A 19059-nucleotide genomic window follows, 5' to 3' on the forward strand; every position below is an offset into this window, starting at 1 on the left:
CCTCCAGGAGACACATTTTATTCACACAGCCAGCAAGGGATCAGGACAATCTTCTTGCTTGTGCCTACACTTTGGCCTGTTTTGCCAGTAAATGAATACAAATTTGACCAAGAAAATGCAAATTCTTCTTTAACACTCAATGCTCCTGTTCTACCAAAGACATAAAACAGCTTCTGAAATCCTCTCTTTCAGGTCCTTTTTTGTTTTTTTCACTTACATGCACTAATTCTCATTAACTTGCAGGAAACAGTTGCCCAGAAAAGCTTTCCAAAATCCCCCTGAGCAGCAGCAGTTCGATTTTGGAAGAGCACAGCAGCACCTCTAGGGTTCAGGAGCAGACACTGACTGCTTTAGAGTTTGCACTTCCTTTCAAAGGGAGTAACTATTTTAGCACTCAGTAAAAGGTTATTAACTTAGACAGTCAAATCCTTTCATGACAAAATTTAAAAAGAAAGAAGCTTTCTCTGAATTCTGGGAACAACTGCAGAGTTTTTAGAAGGCCTTCCAAGAAGCTCTGCCAGTCTACATTTTCAAAGGTGTCCTGCTTGACCCAGCATACTGAGTAAATGACAGACTCTGCTGCCACAGACTCTCCCGTGGAGGGAACGGAGCCCTGCAGGTTCCCCTGCAAATGCTGCCCCTGTGGCTACAGACACCCCCTTTTTAGCTGAACCTCTTGACAGGAGCTTTACCAAACCACTGGCACTCTAATGCTCTTTCTCTTTCAAAATCAGAAACTCAGCCACCAAGAAAGAGCAGGAAGACATACAAAAGCCAGGTTAGGATACACCCTAACCTAAGTAGAATGGAAACCTGTACTTATGAAAGAAGTGTGTCACATAATACGTGGAAAGACAAACACCATAAGCAGCAAAAGCTGCCGTGGCCAGATGGTGAAACATGGTAGCAGTGTTGTGGGAGTTCGCCACAACAAAGGAAAACACAAGACTCTTGTCAGTGGGCAGCTACCCACTGACAAAGGCGCCAACCAGGAAAGTTCTCCTGATGTGAGCAAGGCCTAGGGCTGCTCTGACACTCAGGCCTTCCATGCACCAAGGCAACCTTCTGATGTCACTACGACAAGGTGGCAACCGTGCCCTGACATCACAAAGGGACAGCTCTCTGTTGGTCTGTGAGTTTGTGCAAAGCAATAACCAACATTTCCTACAGCAAACACAAAAGAGCCTGGGAAATTCTTCTCTGTCACAAAGCAGCAAAAATTCCCCTCATGGGCCAAACCCTGTTGTTCAGGGGATCCAAGAGGAACTCCAAGGGTGCCCCAAGCACCTACAGCCTGTACCCCAGCTGATCACTGAGATGGGACACAAGCAAAGGAAACCAGACCAAGACAATGGCCCACAGCATTGCACATGTGAGAAATGACTCTCACTTTTAAAATTTCAAAGGTTTAGTAAACCTTAACAAAGGACTGACTAAGGAAAAATTGCAGCATTGGGAGTCTCTGTGACTAGCAGCCATGTGCTCATCTACAAAAAGGATGCTCTGCCTTTTATGCCCTTAGCCCCTCCAAAAGTTTTGTCAGTCAACTCTTTCTCTGCTGTCCATTGGTGGAGATTACTTTCTTGCATCCTGACTGGAGGTCAGGTGTTGTTACACCCTGCCTGCTGGTCACAAGCCAGCCCTCCCCAAATGCCCTGACTACCAAGGCTGTTACAAGGGGGAGGGGAAAGAGGACTATGGGAGGATATATTACAATACCATCACTACACATTTGAACATCCACATAACATCTGCTTCTTTAATTGTCAGAACCAACCATTGCATTACTTGTCTAGAACACACAGAACCAGGAGAGAAGCCACTGTTGGCATCACAGCTGAAATCCTTCCTAACAAATCTCCCCACATATTTGCACCTTTATTGGACATGCCCAGGGCTCCAGTGCATGTACATCTCTGCCTTTCTTCCCCTTTGGCAGCAGTCGAACTGGCAGCATCTGCCTGCCAGCAGCTGCTCCAAGCTGGGAACGCCACTGGTGGTGCTGATTTCCAGAGGCTTCTGTGTGCCAGGGGAAGCCAAGGCAGGAGCGGGTTGAACGGTGCTGGCGCTGCTGCTGCTCTGTGCCAGAGAGCCCCGGCTGGGCAGGGCACGTTGCCCACTGCGCTGCGGGCTCCTTCTCCTGCCACAGCTGGGCACACCTGGCAACAAGGCATGACAACTTGTGGGCAAGCCAAGGGGTTTCTGGGGCTGCACTGCTCTGCACACACCCAGCACACCTGCAGCACAGAATTTTAACCCTCAAACAGGTGAACCAAAGGGAAACAGCTAGAAAAGATTTCATTTTGACCATTCTTACCTGCTCAACATAAGTCTTCAAAATGAATGTTACCAAGCAGGGCCCGATCCCTGCTGTCAGCTCAGGGTTAGAAGAGAGGCAATCCTTGATCTCAGCACTGGGTGTGTGGGGAATCACTTCCCTAACACATGCACCCCCAGCAATCTCAGTTACTAGTTTGTATCCATGGATCTAAGACATATTCAATACTTTGCTGAAACTCACAGGCTAAATATTCCCCCAAATTATTTGATTTACTCATTGATACTTATTGACTTATTGATACTTAAATCACTTCTCCGAATTTACTCTCATGAAAATAGGAGCGTCCTGTAGGTCCCTGCCGGTCTTTGACACGGGTTCAGGAGGAGACCCATGCACAAAATAACCCAGGACAAAACTGGGATTGCAAAGCAAATTCATTCTATTTGTTGCAGTAGCAAATAATACATACCAAGACCTGGATTCCTAAAAATGTGCTGAGCAGGAGAAGGAGATGGAGCGTGGTGCTCAGCAGCAGGGGCAGGTAAGCAGTGCACTTTCAGGACATCCCCTGGATCAAAACACTGTGCATGTCATCCTTCTCACCCTTCCAGCTCAGAACCAGGCCTTACATCTCCTGCTCAAGAGTGGAATTTCCCAGTTATGGCATCGGCTCACACATGGCTGACATGTGAGATGAGGCCAATGAATCAAAGATTTAAAAGAACTGGAAGAGTTAACATTTTAGTAAGATTTAGTTTGGGGGAAAGAGTATAGCAAGAAGAGTAGAAACAATAAGGGATGGTTAATTTTTAGCAGATAAGGTAGTTAAGGCTAGGGTAATATATCACTTGCCTGTCTTTACTATGTTTAAAGAAGCGGGATGGGATGCGGATTTCTTTGTGACAAAGAAGAGGACTGTAGCCTGCACCTGGGCCCCGAAACTTCAGCTATAGCCAAGGGGTTCGAAAGCCTGCAAACAGGTCATAAGGAAAGAGGTCAAATTGAGGAAGACGTCTTGGCCTTCATCAGAAGGAGACCATTCCCCACTTTAAAAGCCACCAACCCATTTGAAGTGAAAGAATCTGCAAATGTGAAGGAACTTTGGACTCAGTTATAATACATTTGAATACAAAGGGAGCAGGTGGGGTTACCTAATGAATATGGATTAATAATTTTGGGAATTATATTAATATGTAAGACTTTTTTAGATAGTAGAGAGGCAGTGATTCTTCACACATGTCTTTAGGAGACAACTCCTCCTGTGCCTGGCTGTAATAAACACACCACCTTCTACCTTTAACTGTGGTGAGTTCTATTCCACACCTCATTTGGTGACCGCGGCAGGAACGCTTCTCTGCTCCAGCGAGAACAACCGGGCTCTGGATGTCTCTGGGTGCTGCCAGGACATTCCTTTCCTGGAGGCACCTCCGCTCTCGGCTGTTCCTCATGGGGGACAGACAAGACTGCTGGGACTGAAGAGAAAGGGAACGTTTAACTCTGTATAAAGTAACCTGTAAGGCATACACAGGGGAAGGGCTGTTCACAAGTCACACAGAGATGTCCTGTGCACAACGTACACCTGTACCGTTTGGGTTTGGGTCTGGCTGCTGGCAGAAAGGATTTGCTGTGTCAGTAAGGACCTGCTAGCAATTCTGGGGGTGAATTGAGCAATTCCTCTTTTATTGCCTCAATTTTTCCTGTGTGTTGTAATTGTGGTTGTGTTTTCAGTGTGTGAATGTTTGAGGAAGATGATGTGGGTGGATGCTGATGTGGTGGATGGTGTGTGTTGTGTTGAGAAAAGTGAGCACTCTGTCCCCTCGTAAAGAGATACTCCTTTTCCCGTGAGCCTGTGTGTGTGGACTTTCTAATTGCAGGGGTTGGTGCCCCCTGTGACACCTGGTGCTTAGGTATACAGGGGGGTTTAGTGGTTTTTCTCCCACACTGTGGTCATTTGGGACTGCACGGTTGTGTTTGGGGAGATTTTAGGATTTTGTTTGCAACAAGTGCAGCAATTTATGCAGAAAACTACAGTGTGGTGATCTATCATGTTGAACTATGGCATTTCCTTTCTACCACCCCCTTCCCCGAGGGTTGAAAGTCTTCTGCCATGAGGTGGACGCTCTCTTTCCTCCCCTGGACATCCTCTTTCCTCCCTTGGACACTCCTTTTCTCTCCTGGAGCTGTTCTCCATTAAAGCTGTGGGATTTTGGTCCCGGGAAGAGAGAGCGCCTCTCGTCTTTTGCTTTTGTCCTTGTCAGTGTCACTGGGCCCAGAGCTCGCCAAGCTGATCCCCCACGAGATGAAAACTGACAAATGGTCCCACATACACAGCTCAAAAATTGGCCACATCTTTGATGGACTGGGGTGTTTGCCACACTTTTGGAATTCCCTATTCCCATACAGGTCAGGAAATTGTTGAAAGGATGCACCACTCTAAAACCCATTCTAGATCAACAAAAGGGGGAATGGCCGAAGCAATACCCCAGATGAGGTTGAGCAAAGCTTTAGACGTCTTTATGTTTCGAATAGCTCATTTGCACGACCTAATCCTCCAATTTTTAGGCACTTTTCAAACAGCACACAGGCAAAATTGAAAGAAAATCCTTCAGTTTTGATCAGAAACCTTCAGTTAGGACAAATTGAAGGACCATTTGCACTAATCGCTTGGGGCAAAGGGTATGCTTGTATTTGCACAGGTGCTGGACCTAAGTGGGTCCCCACGAAGGATGTGAAAGAGCACAGCGACAATTCCACCAGCAGGGAAATGAGCACGCAGACGTGAGCTGCACGGAGAAGCTACGGTTCATGTCAGACGTTCCCTGTTCAACCTGTGAAAGCTACAAATCTTGAGTTTGATGTTGATTTTTGGACTGTGAAAATGGTTTGTATCATAGAGCTCCTCAGCAAAAGCGTGGTGTCCATTGTGTTCAAAAGAATTCTAAGATATCCAAATTTGTAAAAATTGAAGGTTAGTGCCCTATAGTTGGCCAGTCCCTGAACAAGTGCTAAAAGATTTGCTTGAGAACTGAAATAGATGGGGAAGCTTTTGCCAAAAAACAGCTGAACAGGAACACCGAGTTTGATCAAATTATATACTGGCACTTGTTGGTTTTTCTTGCTTGCTTTTGCTGTGCATACATGCCTGTAGATCAACCAAAAATGAATGTTTGCCTTGCTTTAGCCAAGTCAGCAGGCTCAGACACCATGTGTTTGACCAATTTGAGCCCAGACAAATCCTTTGCAACCTGTTTGGTCGGTGTGCCTGTGCCAGCCAAGGAGTAGCCAATACCCAATCATGACAAATATTGGTGTGAGGCTGCCAACGAGACCAATCCCATAACCAGCTGACATCACTGGGCCCCTGATCCTCTTAAAGCACCTTCTGAACCTCAAGAATTGGAATTCCTGGTTCATTGGTGATGGAATTTTGTGCTGAGTTTCAATACCAGGGAGATCCACAGTTAAATGTTACTCCCCATCATCCTGAGGACAGATACTCAAGTTTGTGGTGCAATTGTACTACCCCAGTGCCCCCTAAGGGTGAAACTGCTGACGAGTAGATGACCTAGATGAGTCCCCATGACAATAAGCAGAACAACAGAATATTGGCTTATTTGTGTAGATAGAGCCTGGCAGGACATTCCCTCAAAAATTAAAGGTGGCCCATGTAGCATCAGACAACTCACTGTGATAGCACCTAGTGTTAAGTAAGCCATCAAGAGAAAACACAGAGAAAAAATATGTGCCCATCATTAAAAAGAAAACTGTAATAGCAATTTCAGACCCTAGGGCCCTGCAAAATGAGGTACATCAACTTGATTTCTCCATCAACTTGCCTCGGGCGAGGCATGAAACCACTATACCGATTGGGGTGTTGTCTGAAGAAAGAAGACAGTGCTACTTCCATTGCAATTAGTGACATGATGACTGATGTTAGTGCTGTCAGACATGCAACTTTACAGAACAGAGCAGCAATTGATTTTCTTTTACAGGCACATGGACATGGTTGTGAGGAATTTTAAGGATTGTGTTGCATGAACCTTTCTGATCAATCTGAATCCATCCACAAAAAGCATACAAAAGATGAAAGATTTGACAGCTCCAATTAAGGAAGATGGTGGGTCATGGTTAGATGATTTGTTCCAAGGACAGAGCTTTGCACCTTGGCTAAGGGAACTTTGTAGAATAGGTCTCTGTAGCAGAATGAGGCCTCTGTCGGGGATGAGGCATTTGTCGGTAAGGGAAAACTCGGACACTCAATATGAGTGATAAGCAAGTTCCGTTTATTGAAGAGAGCATCAGACACTTATACAGCAAGTAATAAGCTTATGAATATTCTGTAAGCCAAGCAAACTATTGGTTAAACTATACCATCAACTCTTCCTCATTCGTTTGGGCCTACATTCCCTATTTCCCACGTCTCTCTGTCTACTTGTTATCATACCCAGCTAGGCCCAAGGACACGCTATCTTGCAGGTGCAGAACTCAAACTAGCTGTGTTCGGTACTTTCTCAGCTCCTGGTTGGCTAACAAGCAAATGTCTACTTGACCTCTGTCATGTAGCCATTTCTCCAAAATTCCCCTGTTTTCTTGTTGCACAGGCAAGGTTTGATGGGTTAACTGTGTCATACTCTTTGCAATACAAGAATAGGCAATTCTAACAACTATTACATTACAAGCAGTGTTCTCCACTAGCAAGGTTTCTCTCTTACAAGGGATCTAAGCCAGGGAGACAAACCGAAAAGGCTATCACTATTTATAGGATATGCCATAAGACAGATACAAAAAGGATTCTATGCTGCTACAAGGCTCAAACAAAACTCAGGTGTGCCAATACAACCTACAAAAATAAGCTACAGGAGCAACATGTGCGCAGGTTTCATCTGCGTCGATTGTCTGGTAAGTTTGCTTTCCATTCTCAAACAGCAGATATACTTCAAACAGGAGTGGCTCTACTCACAAATGCTTCTGATTGTCTCTTCTAACTAGAGTTTCTCTGATGTTCACGACAACACCTTGCACAAAAGTCATAAAATAAATGCCTAGCATAAAAGCATAAATCTGTATAACATCACTTAAACTTAATAGCACTTAGACTTAAAATACTTAAAATATTTAAACTTAACAGAACTTAACATCACTTAAACTTATCTTTACTTAAACTTAACAGAAATTAATCTCAACGAACTTTAACTTACCATGACTTAAGTTTAACAGACCTTAACCTTAACAAAACTTAGCCTTAACAGAACTTAAACTTAACAGATTTTCAAATCAACAGAACTTACATGTAAAATCACTTAAATTTAACAGAACTTAATTTTAACAGAAATCAACTGACTTTAAATTCTACATAACTTAAACTTAATATAATTTAAATGTAACAGAATCTAACTTCACTTAAACCTAATAACACCTAAATTTAACAGAAACTAAACTGAACAGCACTTAAACCTAACAGGACATAAACTTAACAAAACAAGCTTAACAGTATTTAACATTTATTGGCACTAAATAGATAATTTAACTTAAACTATTAGCAACAGATAGAACCTACTATAGAAATAGAATAGAATGTAGAATTTACTATAACTTACTTACAGGCCTGACTCTAAAATACTAAGCTAAAACAACTTCTTTCATGTGTTTGCTACAGCATTTTTACACTTGAATGCACCTAAACATAAGGAGTTTGTCCAAGGTATAGCTGTGGAAAAATTCTTTTGAATTCAGTGCTTGCTTTTACATCTACTACATCCAAGCAAAGCTCAAAGAATACAAAAAGTACACTTATTACATCTTGCTTATACAATCGCTTTAACATGTCTTTAACATTTTTAAATTTTTCAAAATACAATTTCAGAGTTTGATAGTCCACCGACTGAGTTATCTGGGCTTCTGATGTTAAAGTCTATGTTAATACAGGTGATTTTAAGGCAGCAATAATGGATGCTAAGCCAAATCGGCCGAAATTTGGCCCACGCATTCACTACTCATTCTATTTCACAGTCTCTGACAGGAAGAACAAAACTTAGGTGAGGAACGTCTTGATAGTAATGCTCCTTGGTGTCGCTTATTTATTATCACTGGTTTCTTAATTGCAGTAGGGATCTTTTCTTTTTTTGACAAGAGTCACATTTATTACGGCTGTTAGGTCTAAAACTGAAGCTTCTGCCGGCCGCGGGGCGGAGGTGGGAAAGTAGTCACGCTTGGAAGGCCCTGGGATTGGGTCGCTGCTGCTCGTGTCACTGTGGTGCAGTGGGTTAACGGAGTTGCTGCTGGACGCAGCGCAGCATTTCGGCGGCGCGAGTCGCAGCCCCACGGCAGTGGGCCCCCCCCACCGCGCTGCGCCCTCTTTGCGCCATCGCCGCCGCCGCTTCAGGCTGCCAGCAGGGCACGGCGGCCCCCACCACAGGCTGCCCGCCTGCCACTGAGTTCCGCACACCCAGCCTTGCCGGTGCGTATCGCACCGCACCGCGGGCACGGCACCACCCGCCTCGCTCGGGCTCTGTGGCTGTTCGTATTGCTGCTCGCTGAGCGCCGGCTGGCCGCACCAAGTTTTGCGCCCCGGAGACACTGTCCATGGCGGCGCTGGCTGAGCTGCGCAGCTATACTTGGAGTCTGTTAAGGTACAGTTTGTTTAGGTTGCCAAGTCGAAACTAAGGCCCCTGCTGGCTGCGGGGCGGAGGGAGAAGCGCTCGCACTGGAAAAGCGCTCTGGTCTTGCGCCGCTTGTGTCGGAGCGGGCGAACCCCCCGCGCTGGGCTCCTTGTTTCGCGAGACTCGCCGGCAGGCTGACTCACTGCGTGCGCCGCACCCAGCACTGCACCCATGGCGGCGCGGGTCGCTCCCCCAGTGGCGGCTCCGCTCCCCCTGCGGCTGCCGCCGCTACCGCCGCTGCAGCGCAGCATCTCAGGTGAGCTGCCCGCCGTGGCTGCTCCCCACGGCACAGCGCCCATGCCGAGTTCAGAGTGGCACAGCCCCGCAGGTGCCCCGAGCCGTGGCTGCTGCCGCCATCACAGCAGGGTCGCTGACCCACTGTGCATATACTTGCAGTGCCAGCACCATAACGCACATTTTTGCAAGTGTATATGCAGCAATCTCTGGAATTCTCTTCCCAAGTCAACAGTCTATAGTCCCCGCTTTTCTAAAAAGCAAATCTATACCCTGTAATCCTCGTTTCTCTAAAAAGCATCTAAAAAGGTGATTAGCCTCTTGCCTTTCCATTACCTTCTAACCTGATAGTCAGCGCTGCTGCAACCCTTTGCAAAACGTTGATGGCATTCAATCAGCTGGACTTTCCTGTGAGGTCGCCAGGCATTCAGTCAGCTGGACTCTCCTGTGAGGTTGCGAGGGCACTGAAGCCCACCCTTTCGCCTTTTTCCAAGACTCCTCTGTAGGGTTCCCTAAGGCAGGGCCCGCTTTTTGTGCCTCCCGGGCTGCGTCGGGACTGACACCCAAATACTGCACCGACCGTGGCTCGCAGGCCCAAATCTTCTGTAAAGTCCGTAGGGTCTGTAGGGTCTGTAGGGTCTGTAGAGTCTGTAGGGTCCATAGGGTCGCTGTTCAGGCACCATTTGTTGCAGAATGAGGCCTTTGTCGGGGATGGGCCATTTGTTGGTGAGGGGAGACTCGGACACTCAATATGAGTGATAAGCAAGTTCCGTTTATTGAAGAGAGCATCAGACACTTATACAGCAAATAATAGGCTTATGAATATTCTGTAAGCCAAGCAAACTATTGGTTAAACTATACCATCAACTCTTCCTCATTCATTTGGGCCTACATTCCCTATTTCCCATGTCTCTCTGTCTACTTGTTATCATACCCAGCTAGGCCCAAGGACACGCTATCTTGCAGGCGCAAAAACTCAAGCTAGCTGTGTTCGGTACTTTCCCAGCCCCTGGTCGGCTAACAAGCGAATGTCTACATGACCTCTGTCATGTAGCCATTTCTGCACACTTACCAGTGAGCATTTTCAGTTCTGTCACTCATGTTTAGAGCAAGTTTTCTGTGACTCACTGCACCAGGTCGGTCCAAAGAAGAGCATTAGGAAGCATCCAGCTGTATCATTTCTCTTCTTCCTTCTGTGTACATGCTGCTTTTTTGAGCACTCTGACTTTCTGAGCTCCCTCACATGTCTTGATCCTTTTCTGGATAACCAGAGGGATATCAGGATTAAATCCTGTCTCAGCTCTGAGGTCTGGCTTTTGAAGAGCCCCAGTCATCCTCTCCTACTCATCTCATCCTGGTCTTGGTGGAAATATTATGCCTTCATGGGATTGTTGCTCAGCTTTGGGGCATTCTGGCACTGCTGTTCAGTGGAAGATTTTGAGACTTTGAAAGGTTTCCTGGTGTGGCAATGACAATCCTCAATCCTAATGCTTGATGGCGGTTGCAGTTGCCTCAGTTGTGAAACCTCCTGAAAAACATTGTTCTTTCTTTTCTCCTTGACTTTTCCTTGACTGTTTCCATCAACAGATTAGGAGGTTTGGGGATATCTTTTCAAAGGGAATTTCAATTAATCTCCTATCTGACATTTCAAAGGGGAACAGTGGTTTGGTTTTTTTTAACCAGCATCTGCTTACCATCCAATTAGCTAACTGCCTTTAATTAACCATAATACATTCCAGGAGAGCAAAATAACAAGGGAACAAAATCAAGTGGTGACGACTCTGTGACTGAACCTGGGCTTCCCCTTTCTCAGGTGCAGGATTCTGGGTAACCCTTTGCTGGCCACTTTGAGCTCTGCCATGCAGTGCCTTGGGTTTCTGGGGAGGGAAAAGCATCCAGTCCCTCACCTCCAGGTTCACATCTGCAAATCCAGAGGCCAGTGGATATTTCTGTCCATGGGATTTGCACACTGGATGCCCCATAGGAATCTGGTTGTGAGCTTTCCTCAAAAACATGGTGAGATGAGGTGTGCAGGACTCATTTCTTCAGAAGGGCAGGAGAAACCTCTGAAGGCCTCCCCTAAAGGGCCTCCTTACCCAGCAGTCTGACACAGATTTGCTTCTGAAGAGCTTTGTAATTTGTCCTTATTATGTTCTATGTGTGATTTAATGAAAGCCTTTTTCTCTACTGTAATTGAGCTCTTAATCTCATCTGAAAAGCAGAGCACAACCTCTTCAGAGATGGCATTTGAGTAACAGCCTGTTTGTGTTTCCTCTGCTGTGGTGCTGCTCATGGAGCTGCTCACTCCTGATTTAAGAACAGAAAATAAACAAATTTCTTTGAGTCAAAAATACATCAGTGATGGCACATAGAGTAGGTTTGAATAAAAAACTCTTTTTTCTATTGAGCAAGAGATCTTCCAAGCAAGATCTTCCCTGGTTCTGCAAAGAATATGAAGGAGTGAGTTTTCCTTAGTGAGCCCCTGAGGCTTCATGCAGGTGATGCTCAGAAAATGGCACATGGGCATGGCAGCTGTCAGCAAAACAATTGGCTCTGGGCAGGTAAAAGTTGGCAGGAGATAAGAGTGGAAAGTCAAAACAACAGGATGCTGAAAAACTTGTAAGAGGAATAACGACTTCAGTGAAAATCCGTCATCTTAAAGCTTCAAAACACATTTTTACAAAAATTCACAAAGGTGTCCTGATTTTGATCAGTCTGATCTTCCTAAATAGCATTTTACAATCAGAATTAGGAGTTGAGAGACACTAAAGAAGGCTAAGCAGAGGATTTTTCATTGTGACCTTCGTATATCTTTTTTACTGTGCTGTAGTTTGGAAGGAGGCCTCAAGCTCCAGCTGCAGCCTGGGGAGATCCTGTTGACCTAAACACTCCCCAAAGCTGCTGTGGGGCTGACCCAGAACCAGAATCTGTATGGAACTGGGTAAAATACTTCCCACCAGAAAACACTTGCAGCTTGATGGTGATCCACCATTCCCAGTTCAGACCACAGGCAGTGCCAGTAGTGACCAGTTTGCTGCCTGCTCTGTGCAGAGCTGGTGGCTGTGAGTGGCAGAGCTGTGGGGTGAACAGGCTGGTGGCTTTTTGGGGCACACAGAGCCTTCCATATCTACTGCTTTGTCCCCATTAGAGAGTGGATTTTCCTAGAGAAATACCTGGAAAGTGGGAAGGATGAAGAGCAAATCATTCCCTGCCAGTGGATGCTGTGCTTGTTGCAAACACAAGTTACATCTGGTAGGAGTCCTTGCTGTCAACCCTCAGGGATTCCAGGCTGAGATCAGCTCAGCTCTGTCATTTGCCAGGGGAGTCAGGATCAGACTCCACCACACCTCCAGAGCTGGGGATGAGTGGGTTGAACCACATCCAGAGCCAGGATGAGGAATGGGCTGTGTGTTGTCTTGCCATGCACAGCAGATATCCTAATTTAAAGCTGTGCTGTCTTCCCAGATGCTGCTTCTTCCTCTGAGAAGACCCATCCATTTTGATCCTGTTCCTTTCCACCCATCCCTCTAAAGATCCCCATTACTGGAGTAATTGGCACTATTGGATCAACTTTTGATGTGATGAGCAGTGGATTTTTGTAGTCAACATGCCAATTTAAAGTGCCACAAATAAAAGATCAATTACTTCTTTCCTGGAGAAGAAATTAAGATAAAATCTTTCAATGTAATGGGCTGAGTGTACAAAGCTAAAGAGGTAGAAGATTTAAATGAGACTGTCTCCTGAGAGGATGTGTTTTTAATGTAAAAGTAACAAAGACAACCCAAACAGTGAGAGAGCATCACTTGAGCTGCACCTCTGTCAGTAAGGGGTGGATCCCTCCTGCTCTTTCTCCTGCCTGGGGCACCTGTGTGGGGTTGGTTGTCCCTGTCATTTACCTTTTGATTGCACAACCATTTCTTAGAAAACAGTTGGCTCTTCAGACTCTCCTGGGCATTCAAGTGAGTCCAGGAGATGTGGGGGTGAGCTGATAAGTGGGTTTGGATGGTCCTGGCTGTTAGGTGTTGCTGTGTTTCCTGATGCTGGTCTCCAAAGCAATCCCTGGCATGCTGCTTTTGTGGAAGGCAGAACAGCTCTGTGCTTGAAATTACCTGTTCTGGGGAAATGCAATGAATTTTCTGCTAGGAACTGCATGTAAGCAGAGATGGAGCCTGAATTAGGGATCTGCCCTTGTGGGGATCCCTTACACTGACACAAAGCTCTCTGTGCCTCTCCAGAGGGCTGTCACCCTACAGAAACATGTCACTTCAGGGCAGGGAGGGGGATTTAACATCACAAAACATCGAGGGAAAAACATCGAGGCAAATTCTCCTTTTCTGGTCAGGAAAACCAGAGTGTGTGCCTGCTGTGTTCCACGAGCAGCAAATCAATTGCTGAGGGATTTCTGCTGGGAGATTTTTGCTTTATGAAATTCCTGCCAGTGGCAGAGGGCTGGGGAGCTGGAAACGATAGCGCTGTCGTCCTCCCCTCTGCTGCTTTAATTGTTTGTAATGATTTATTAAGCAGCACTATTCTTCCATGCAGCAAACACAGGTGGCATTTTATTACCTTTATTAGGGCCCCTGTTTAGAATTTCTTTGCTGTATTTCCTTCTTTGCAGGCTTGGTCCAAAACTTGGAGAGGTCAGTGTAAGAACTGGACTTTGTGCTGTCAATATTCTGAGTGTTGAGCCAGCACCGAATCCATGCAATTTTATGGGAAAGAAATAATAAGGACAAATGACATGATTTAAACAAGGAAATGCTCTTGGCTTTGGCATTTTATGTGCACACCAGGAGTGAAAGAGCAAAGCAGGTACAAGCTCCCAGTACTTGCAGAAGAATAAATGGAAATAACTTCCTCTTTAGGCTGGGAATCAGGAGAAAATTTATACTCATCAGAAGGGTGTTGAAGTGGAGCAGCTGCCTAGTGACAGCAGACCGATGGAGAAGGGAAACCCCAAATTAAAGACTTTTAATGTGGAGTTTTTTGGATGTTGGGGTCTTTAGAAGCAGATTTTGTGAGTCCCATGGGCAATGGAGGTGACTTCCCAGGGGAGCATCCCTGTCCCATGCCTGGGATCTGCTGCCCTGGTCCCACAGAGTGATTTGGGTTGTACCTGATGGCCCAGCAGAGCTTGGGGAAATGCCTCAGTGTTGGTTGGATTTGAATGGCATTTGGGTCAAATCGAGTTTCTCCTCTGAGGGATGGAGTCTTGACCTCTCACAGGTTTCACTTGAGTATTTCTTTAATCTGTCCCCCACCCCAAAACCCCCCAGCAGATCCCCTTCTCCTGCCACTCTGTGTCTCCCACAGCTGAGATCCTCAGAGCTTTTCCCTTACACTAAAAGAACTGGAAATCGGTTGGGTTTTGTTGCCTCTTGGCAACAAAATTGTCTCCTATTGTGCAGCTCAGGGAGAAAAAAACCTCTTCCTCCCTTCAGTCTGCTGCAACAAAGTGTTTTGTTCCTCTTTGTGAAGAACCAGGAAGAAACACTTCTTTTTAAGATGAGGGAGCCCAATTCAATTCCCTTATCATTTTGAGCAAAATAACCCAGTTATTTATGTTGAAAGTCACTCCAAAATTTTGAAGAGATCTTTTTAGAAAATATTTCTCTTGGTGACTGATTATGAGTGGGTATGGGAAGAAACTCTTTGCATTGAACCACTCAAAGCAGTAATTTCTTCCCAAAGAGTAGATGTAATTACATTTTTTGGGTGCAAAAATAAGTAGTAGTGGACCAAAGGAGCTTCAAGCTGATCTCTGTTTGCTGCCAATGACTGAATTAAATGCACAGGGTTCCTATCAGCTCTGCCAGACAAAACGTTGTATTTGGGTTATTGGGGGTTTTGTCAGAAATCTTTGTAGCATGAATAGTTCATGGACTTATCTCTGCTGGCTTCAGCCATTCCTGCTGTCCATCATATCTTGCTATTATAAGGCAGCTCTTTTCATTATGTTGTCTTAATTCAGATATCTGAGCCTTTTTCTACTTCTAGTCCCACTTTTCAGTAGGACAAACATTTTCACATTATCTGTGAGTGTATTCAGTGGTGGCCACACAAGTGAAGGCAAGGAGCTGGCAGGTGATAATTTATGAAACTTTCTATAATGGGAAAAAACTCAGCATTCAATTTCCATCTCCTTAGAAATCTCTGTTTCTTTTCTTGTCTCTTGTGCTCTTTGTGGCTGGTCTGAGTTTAGTGCTTGGAAATGCAATTATATGGATTCCAATTCTTTTGAGAGAGAATAATCTTGTATACAAAGCCAAATAAATTTAACTTTTCAGTATTAGAGCAGTTTGACATCCAGGTTGGGGACCTAGCAGTGGTTAGTGCCTGGCCAGCCTCAGAACACCGAGTTTATCTGATTTAGGTGAAATTTCATTCATTGGAGACAAAGTAAAATTGCCTCTTATTTGCTCAGCACTAAAAATCCATCTGAAGCTGATTGCCAAGTGATGGGATTAACTCCTGCAATGGCACCATGAAATGAGAGATGGAGAGAAGAATATTAAAAAATGGCATTTCCAACCATGTGCAGGCCCTGATGTCCTGCTGTTGGCTTGGTGCTGTCAAAGGGGCTGATTTTGATGGTTTTAGAGGCACTAACCTGGGCAGTGAAATGCACCTCAGGCAGCAATTGCTTCTCTGGTGTCTGCAAGTGCCTTTATCTCCCTTCGTGCTCCTCAGAACTGAAATCCTGCACAGACCGAGTGAATCTGAGGCTTTGGGAAGGCCCAGTGGTGACAGATTTTGGTGAGATTTGAGTCAAGAGATGGAAGCAGCAGCTGAAGGGGCTGTATTCTTCATCCTTGGGCTCTCCTGCAGGCTGATGCGGTGTGAAGGAGGCAGGGATTCCATAAAGCAGCTTCTGTAGCTCCTGAGGGAAAAAAAAACAAGTGGTAAGTTCTTTAATTTGTTAGAGTTTCAGGCTGTGCTGCACCTCAGGGCCAGGCTCTGCCCCTCTCTGCTCCAGCTGGTGCTTCCCAGCTGTCCTTGGTGGTTTTTATTTGCAAACCACCTCCCTGCTTCCACTTTGCTTTAAAAAATTCAGCACCACGTTTGTGGCTGAACAGGTCCCAGAGCTGGGGAGAAGGGTTTGAGATGCAATTTGCATCACAGAGTTATTACAGCAGGGAAATTGTCCCATCCCTCCTGTGCCTGGAGCTGCTAATCTTGTTCTGAACATTGAAAACCTCTTCAGCTTCTCTCATTATACCTAAATTTGATTACTGCTTTGATTTCACACCTCTTTCACGCAGGCTTTTCCTCTCTCCTTGGCTGGCATTCTCTGAAAAGATAAATTTTATCAAGGCTTGGGACAGTTTCCGTCATCTATGTCTGCTCCTAATGCTGCTTTTAATTATCTTGGGAACCTGAGCATGAGGGAAACTGGGAGGAGTTTAGTGAGAAGGAAAGGAAGGCACAGAGGCCAAAGTGTAAATGCAGAGTCTGGGTCACCAGAGTCTGCAGTGTCGTGGGGATCTGGGCTGTGCAAAGTGATGTTTTTCTCTGTGAATGGCTGATTCCTTCTGTATCTCCTCCTGAAATTCCTGTGCACCAGGGCTGGTGCAGGAACTGCAGTCACATAAACTCCCCATGGAGCTGTGTGGGCCGCAGTGGGAATCATTTATTTGCTGTTTTTGGTGAAAAGTTGTGACATGAACCTCAGTGTCACGGAGGTGACATGTTAATGCTGCTGCTGTCAGACAGTGCCCACACACTGTGTCTGGAGACAGCTCAGGAGAAGATGAAGAAAAACCAGGATTAAATCCCATGTGCCACTGAACTCTATCAGAGATAAACTGCTTGAAGTGAAGTCTGTGAAGTGACTGGGGAGAGCTGGATGAAAGGGACAGCTCTGAGAAGTGTGTGGTACGTCAGTGATGTCCTAACACTCATCTTTGCACAGAGATGAAAAAGTATCAGTTTGCATGGCCTGAATGTCTGGGTGTGGAAACTGTGTGTTGCACAAGCTGTGCTGAGCTTATCTGGCTCTGAAATATCATCTCTGCACCTTAGCCAGGAACAGCAGCAGAGTTCTGAACAGATTAATAACAATCAGTCATAACCCAGAAGCAAACCTTGGCAATACACATCTGTGGCAGGTGAGGAGACCAAAAGCTTTCATTATTGTTCAATAAAAAAATCCTCTCTCTTGGCATTAAAATGCTTTAGTTTCAGCTCTGCCCCAGACTATCAATGTCAAGTGTTTCTCTGGCTGTTGGGGGTAGGTTCTCCCCCATAGCTCTCTGCAGGTTGGTGCTAATTAAAGATGTTCTGTCAGGTTCAGATGTTTTGGTGCCTGACCAGGGAGTGCAGAACAAGGATTACAAGTGCTGACATTTACTGTACTAGAAAGTCCAAGGGAAAAATTTGTGCCAATTAACACCTTTAACTAGGAGGATCAATTCCTGTTGTGCTTGTACCAGAGTCTGAGCACAGACAGGGTTTCCAAGGGAAATCTTGGTCCATGTAGGGCTGGGGCTCCCTCCAGGCTGGTCCAGCCCCTCAGGGTGCTCAGGAACAGGGGTTCCCCACAGCCCAGTGCACCCTCCTTAGCCCTGGGGCTCCCAAGGGCAGAGCCGTGGCTGAGGCTCTGCAGGAGCAGGCAGGCTCAGCCCTGCTCCAACATGGGATCCCATGGGACAGGGCACGCTGGGATTTGCCCCTGCAGCTACCAGGTGTGTCCAGAGAAACTGCAGGGAGGGGGTGACCTCTGTCAGTGGGACCCCTCTGTGCACAGGTGCCCCCACTCCTGGGGTGGCTGTGCCAGCTCCCCCAGGGACCTCCAGCCCTGAGAACCTGGAGCAAGTGGAAACCACAACTTTGCAAATGCTGCCTGGGCCCAATGCAAATGGTAAGAGAATGGGGGTGTGAAAAAAAAATTGTTTATTACAGAAGAACATCAACAACAATACAGAACACTTGAACAATGTAAGAACACTTGTAACAACAACAATCCGTAGAACGTATATACATAAGAACCTATCTAGCTAAAATATATGAAATTCATTTGTAGAAGATAAAAAAATTCTAAAAGTCTTAAGTCCTAAATCCTATTCCTAAAGACAAAAAACTGTAGAACATATGTACAAAAGGGTGGCATCTCTGTCCAGAATGCTCATCAGTGCTGGAAGAAAAGCAGGTGCCATGGTCACTGCAGTCAGGCACAGAGGGCTCTTCCATGTGTCCCCAGGTAGGCACATGGGGGCAAAGCAGGACTCTGCTACCAGAGCTGAGCCTGGCTGGCTGTGGGATGGAGCTTGAGTGGCCCAAAGTGAGCGCAGGACAGGCAGTGTGTGGCCACCAGACTCCAGTTCGCGAGGTGCCCTGTCTCTGCACAGGGACCAGCCTAGCTCCAGTCTGGCAGCAGGGGACCCACTCTGCCTGTGGGGATCACGTGCCTGTCCTGCTGCTGGCATTGGTCTTCATCCCAAAATCATATCCTCTTCCTCATCTTTTATATCAATGTCCATGTCCTCAATGTATTCTTCCATTTCCACTTCCATCTCCTCCTCTTCCTCATAAACATCCACTTCCGTTTCCTCTTCCACATCCACCTCCATCTCTTCTTCCATATCCATATCCACCTCCATCTCTTCCTCTTCAGTCTCTTCTTCCTTCATTTCCACGTCCTCCACTGTAGGAGTCTGGATGTCCTCCATCTCTTCCTCTCTGTCCATGACAGCCTGCAGAGGTGGCAAAACCTCAGAGTGGGGTCCCTGTCCCACACCATCCCCACAGAGCTGCAGCCCACTCGGGCAGCTGGAGGTGTCCACCTCCATGGAATGGCACCGTACCTCCCTCAGTTGACAAATGAGACAAAGGATAAACGTGAGCATCCTGAAGTGATGGATGACAAAATCCAGGCACTAGGGAGCT

At 46.0% G+C, this 19059-nt stretch overlaps 1 protein-coding gene across 1 annotated transcript in view; it reads left to right on the forward strand.

Moving 5' to 3' along the window:
• Positions 1 to 890: 890 nt before the first annotated feature.
• LOC128943498 (serine/threonine-protein kinase pim-1-like) overlaps positions 891 to 19059 on the forward strand; it is a gene marked incomplete at its 3' end in the record, with an annotated part of 36760 nt that continues 18591 nt past the window's right edge. The window contains exon 1 of the mRNA XM_054286424.1: positions 891 to 953. Coding sequence (XP_054142399.1) covers positions 891 to 953 — 63 coding nt within the window. The remainder of the gene's footprint in view (positions 954 to 19059) is intronic.

The sequence above is a fragment of the Melozone crissalis genome, unplaced genomic scaffold (genome assembly GCF_028551555.1).
Source record: "Melozone crissalis strain CALT ecotype California unplaced genomic scaffold, PUWL_Pcris_2 ptg000046l_1, whole genome shotgun sequence".
NCBI lineage: Eukaryota > Metazoa > Chordata > Aves > Passeriformes > Passerellidae > Melozone > Melozone crissalis.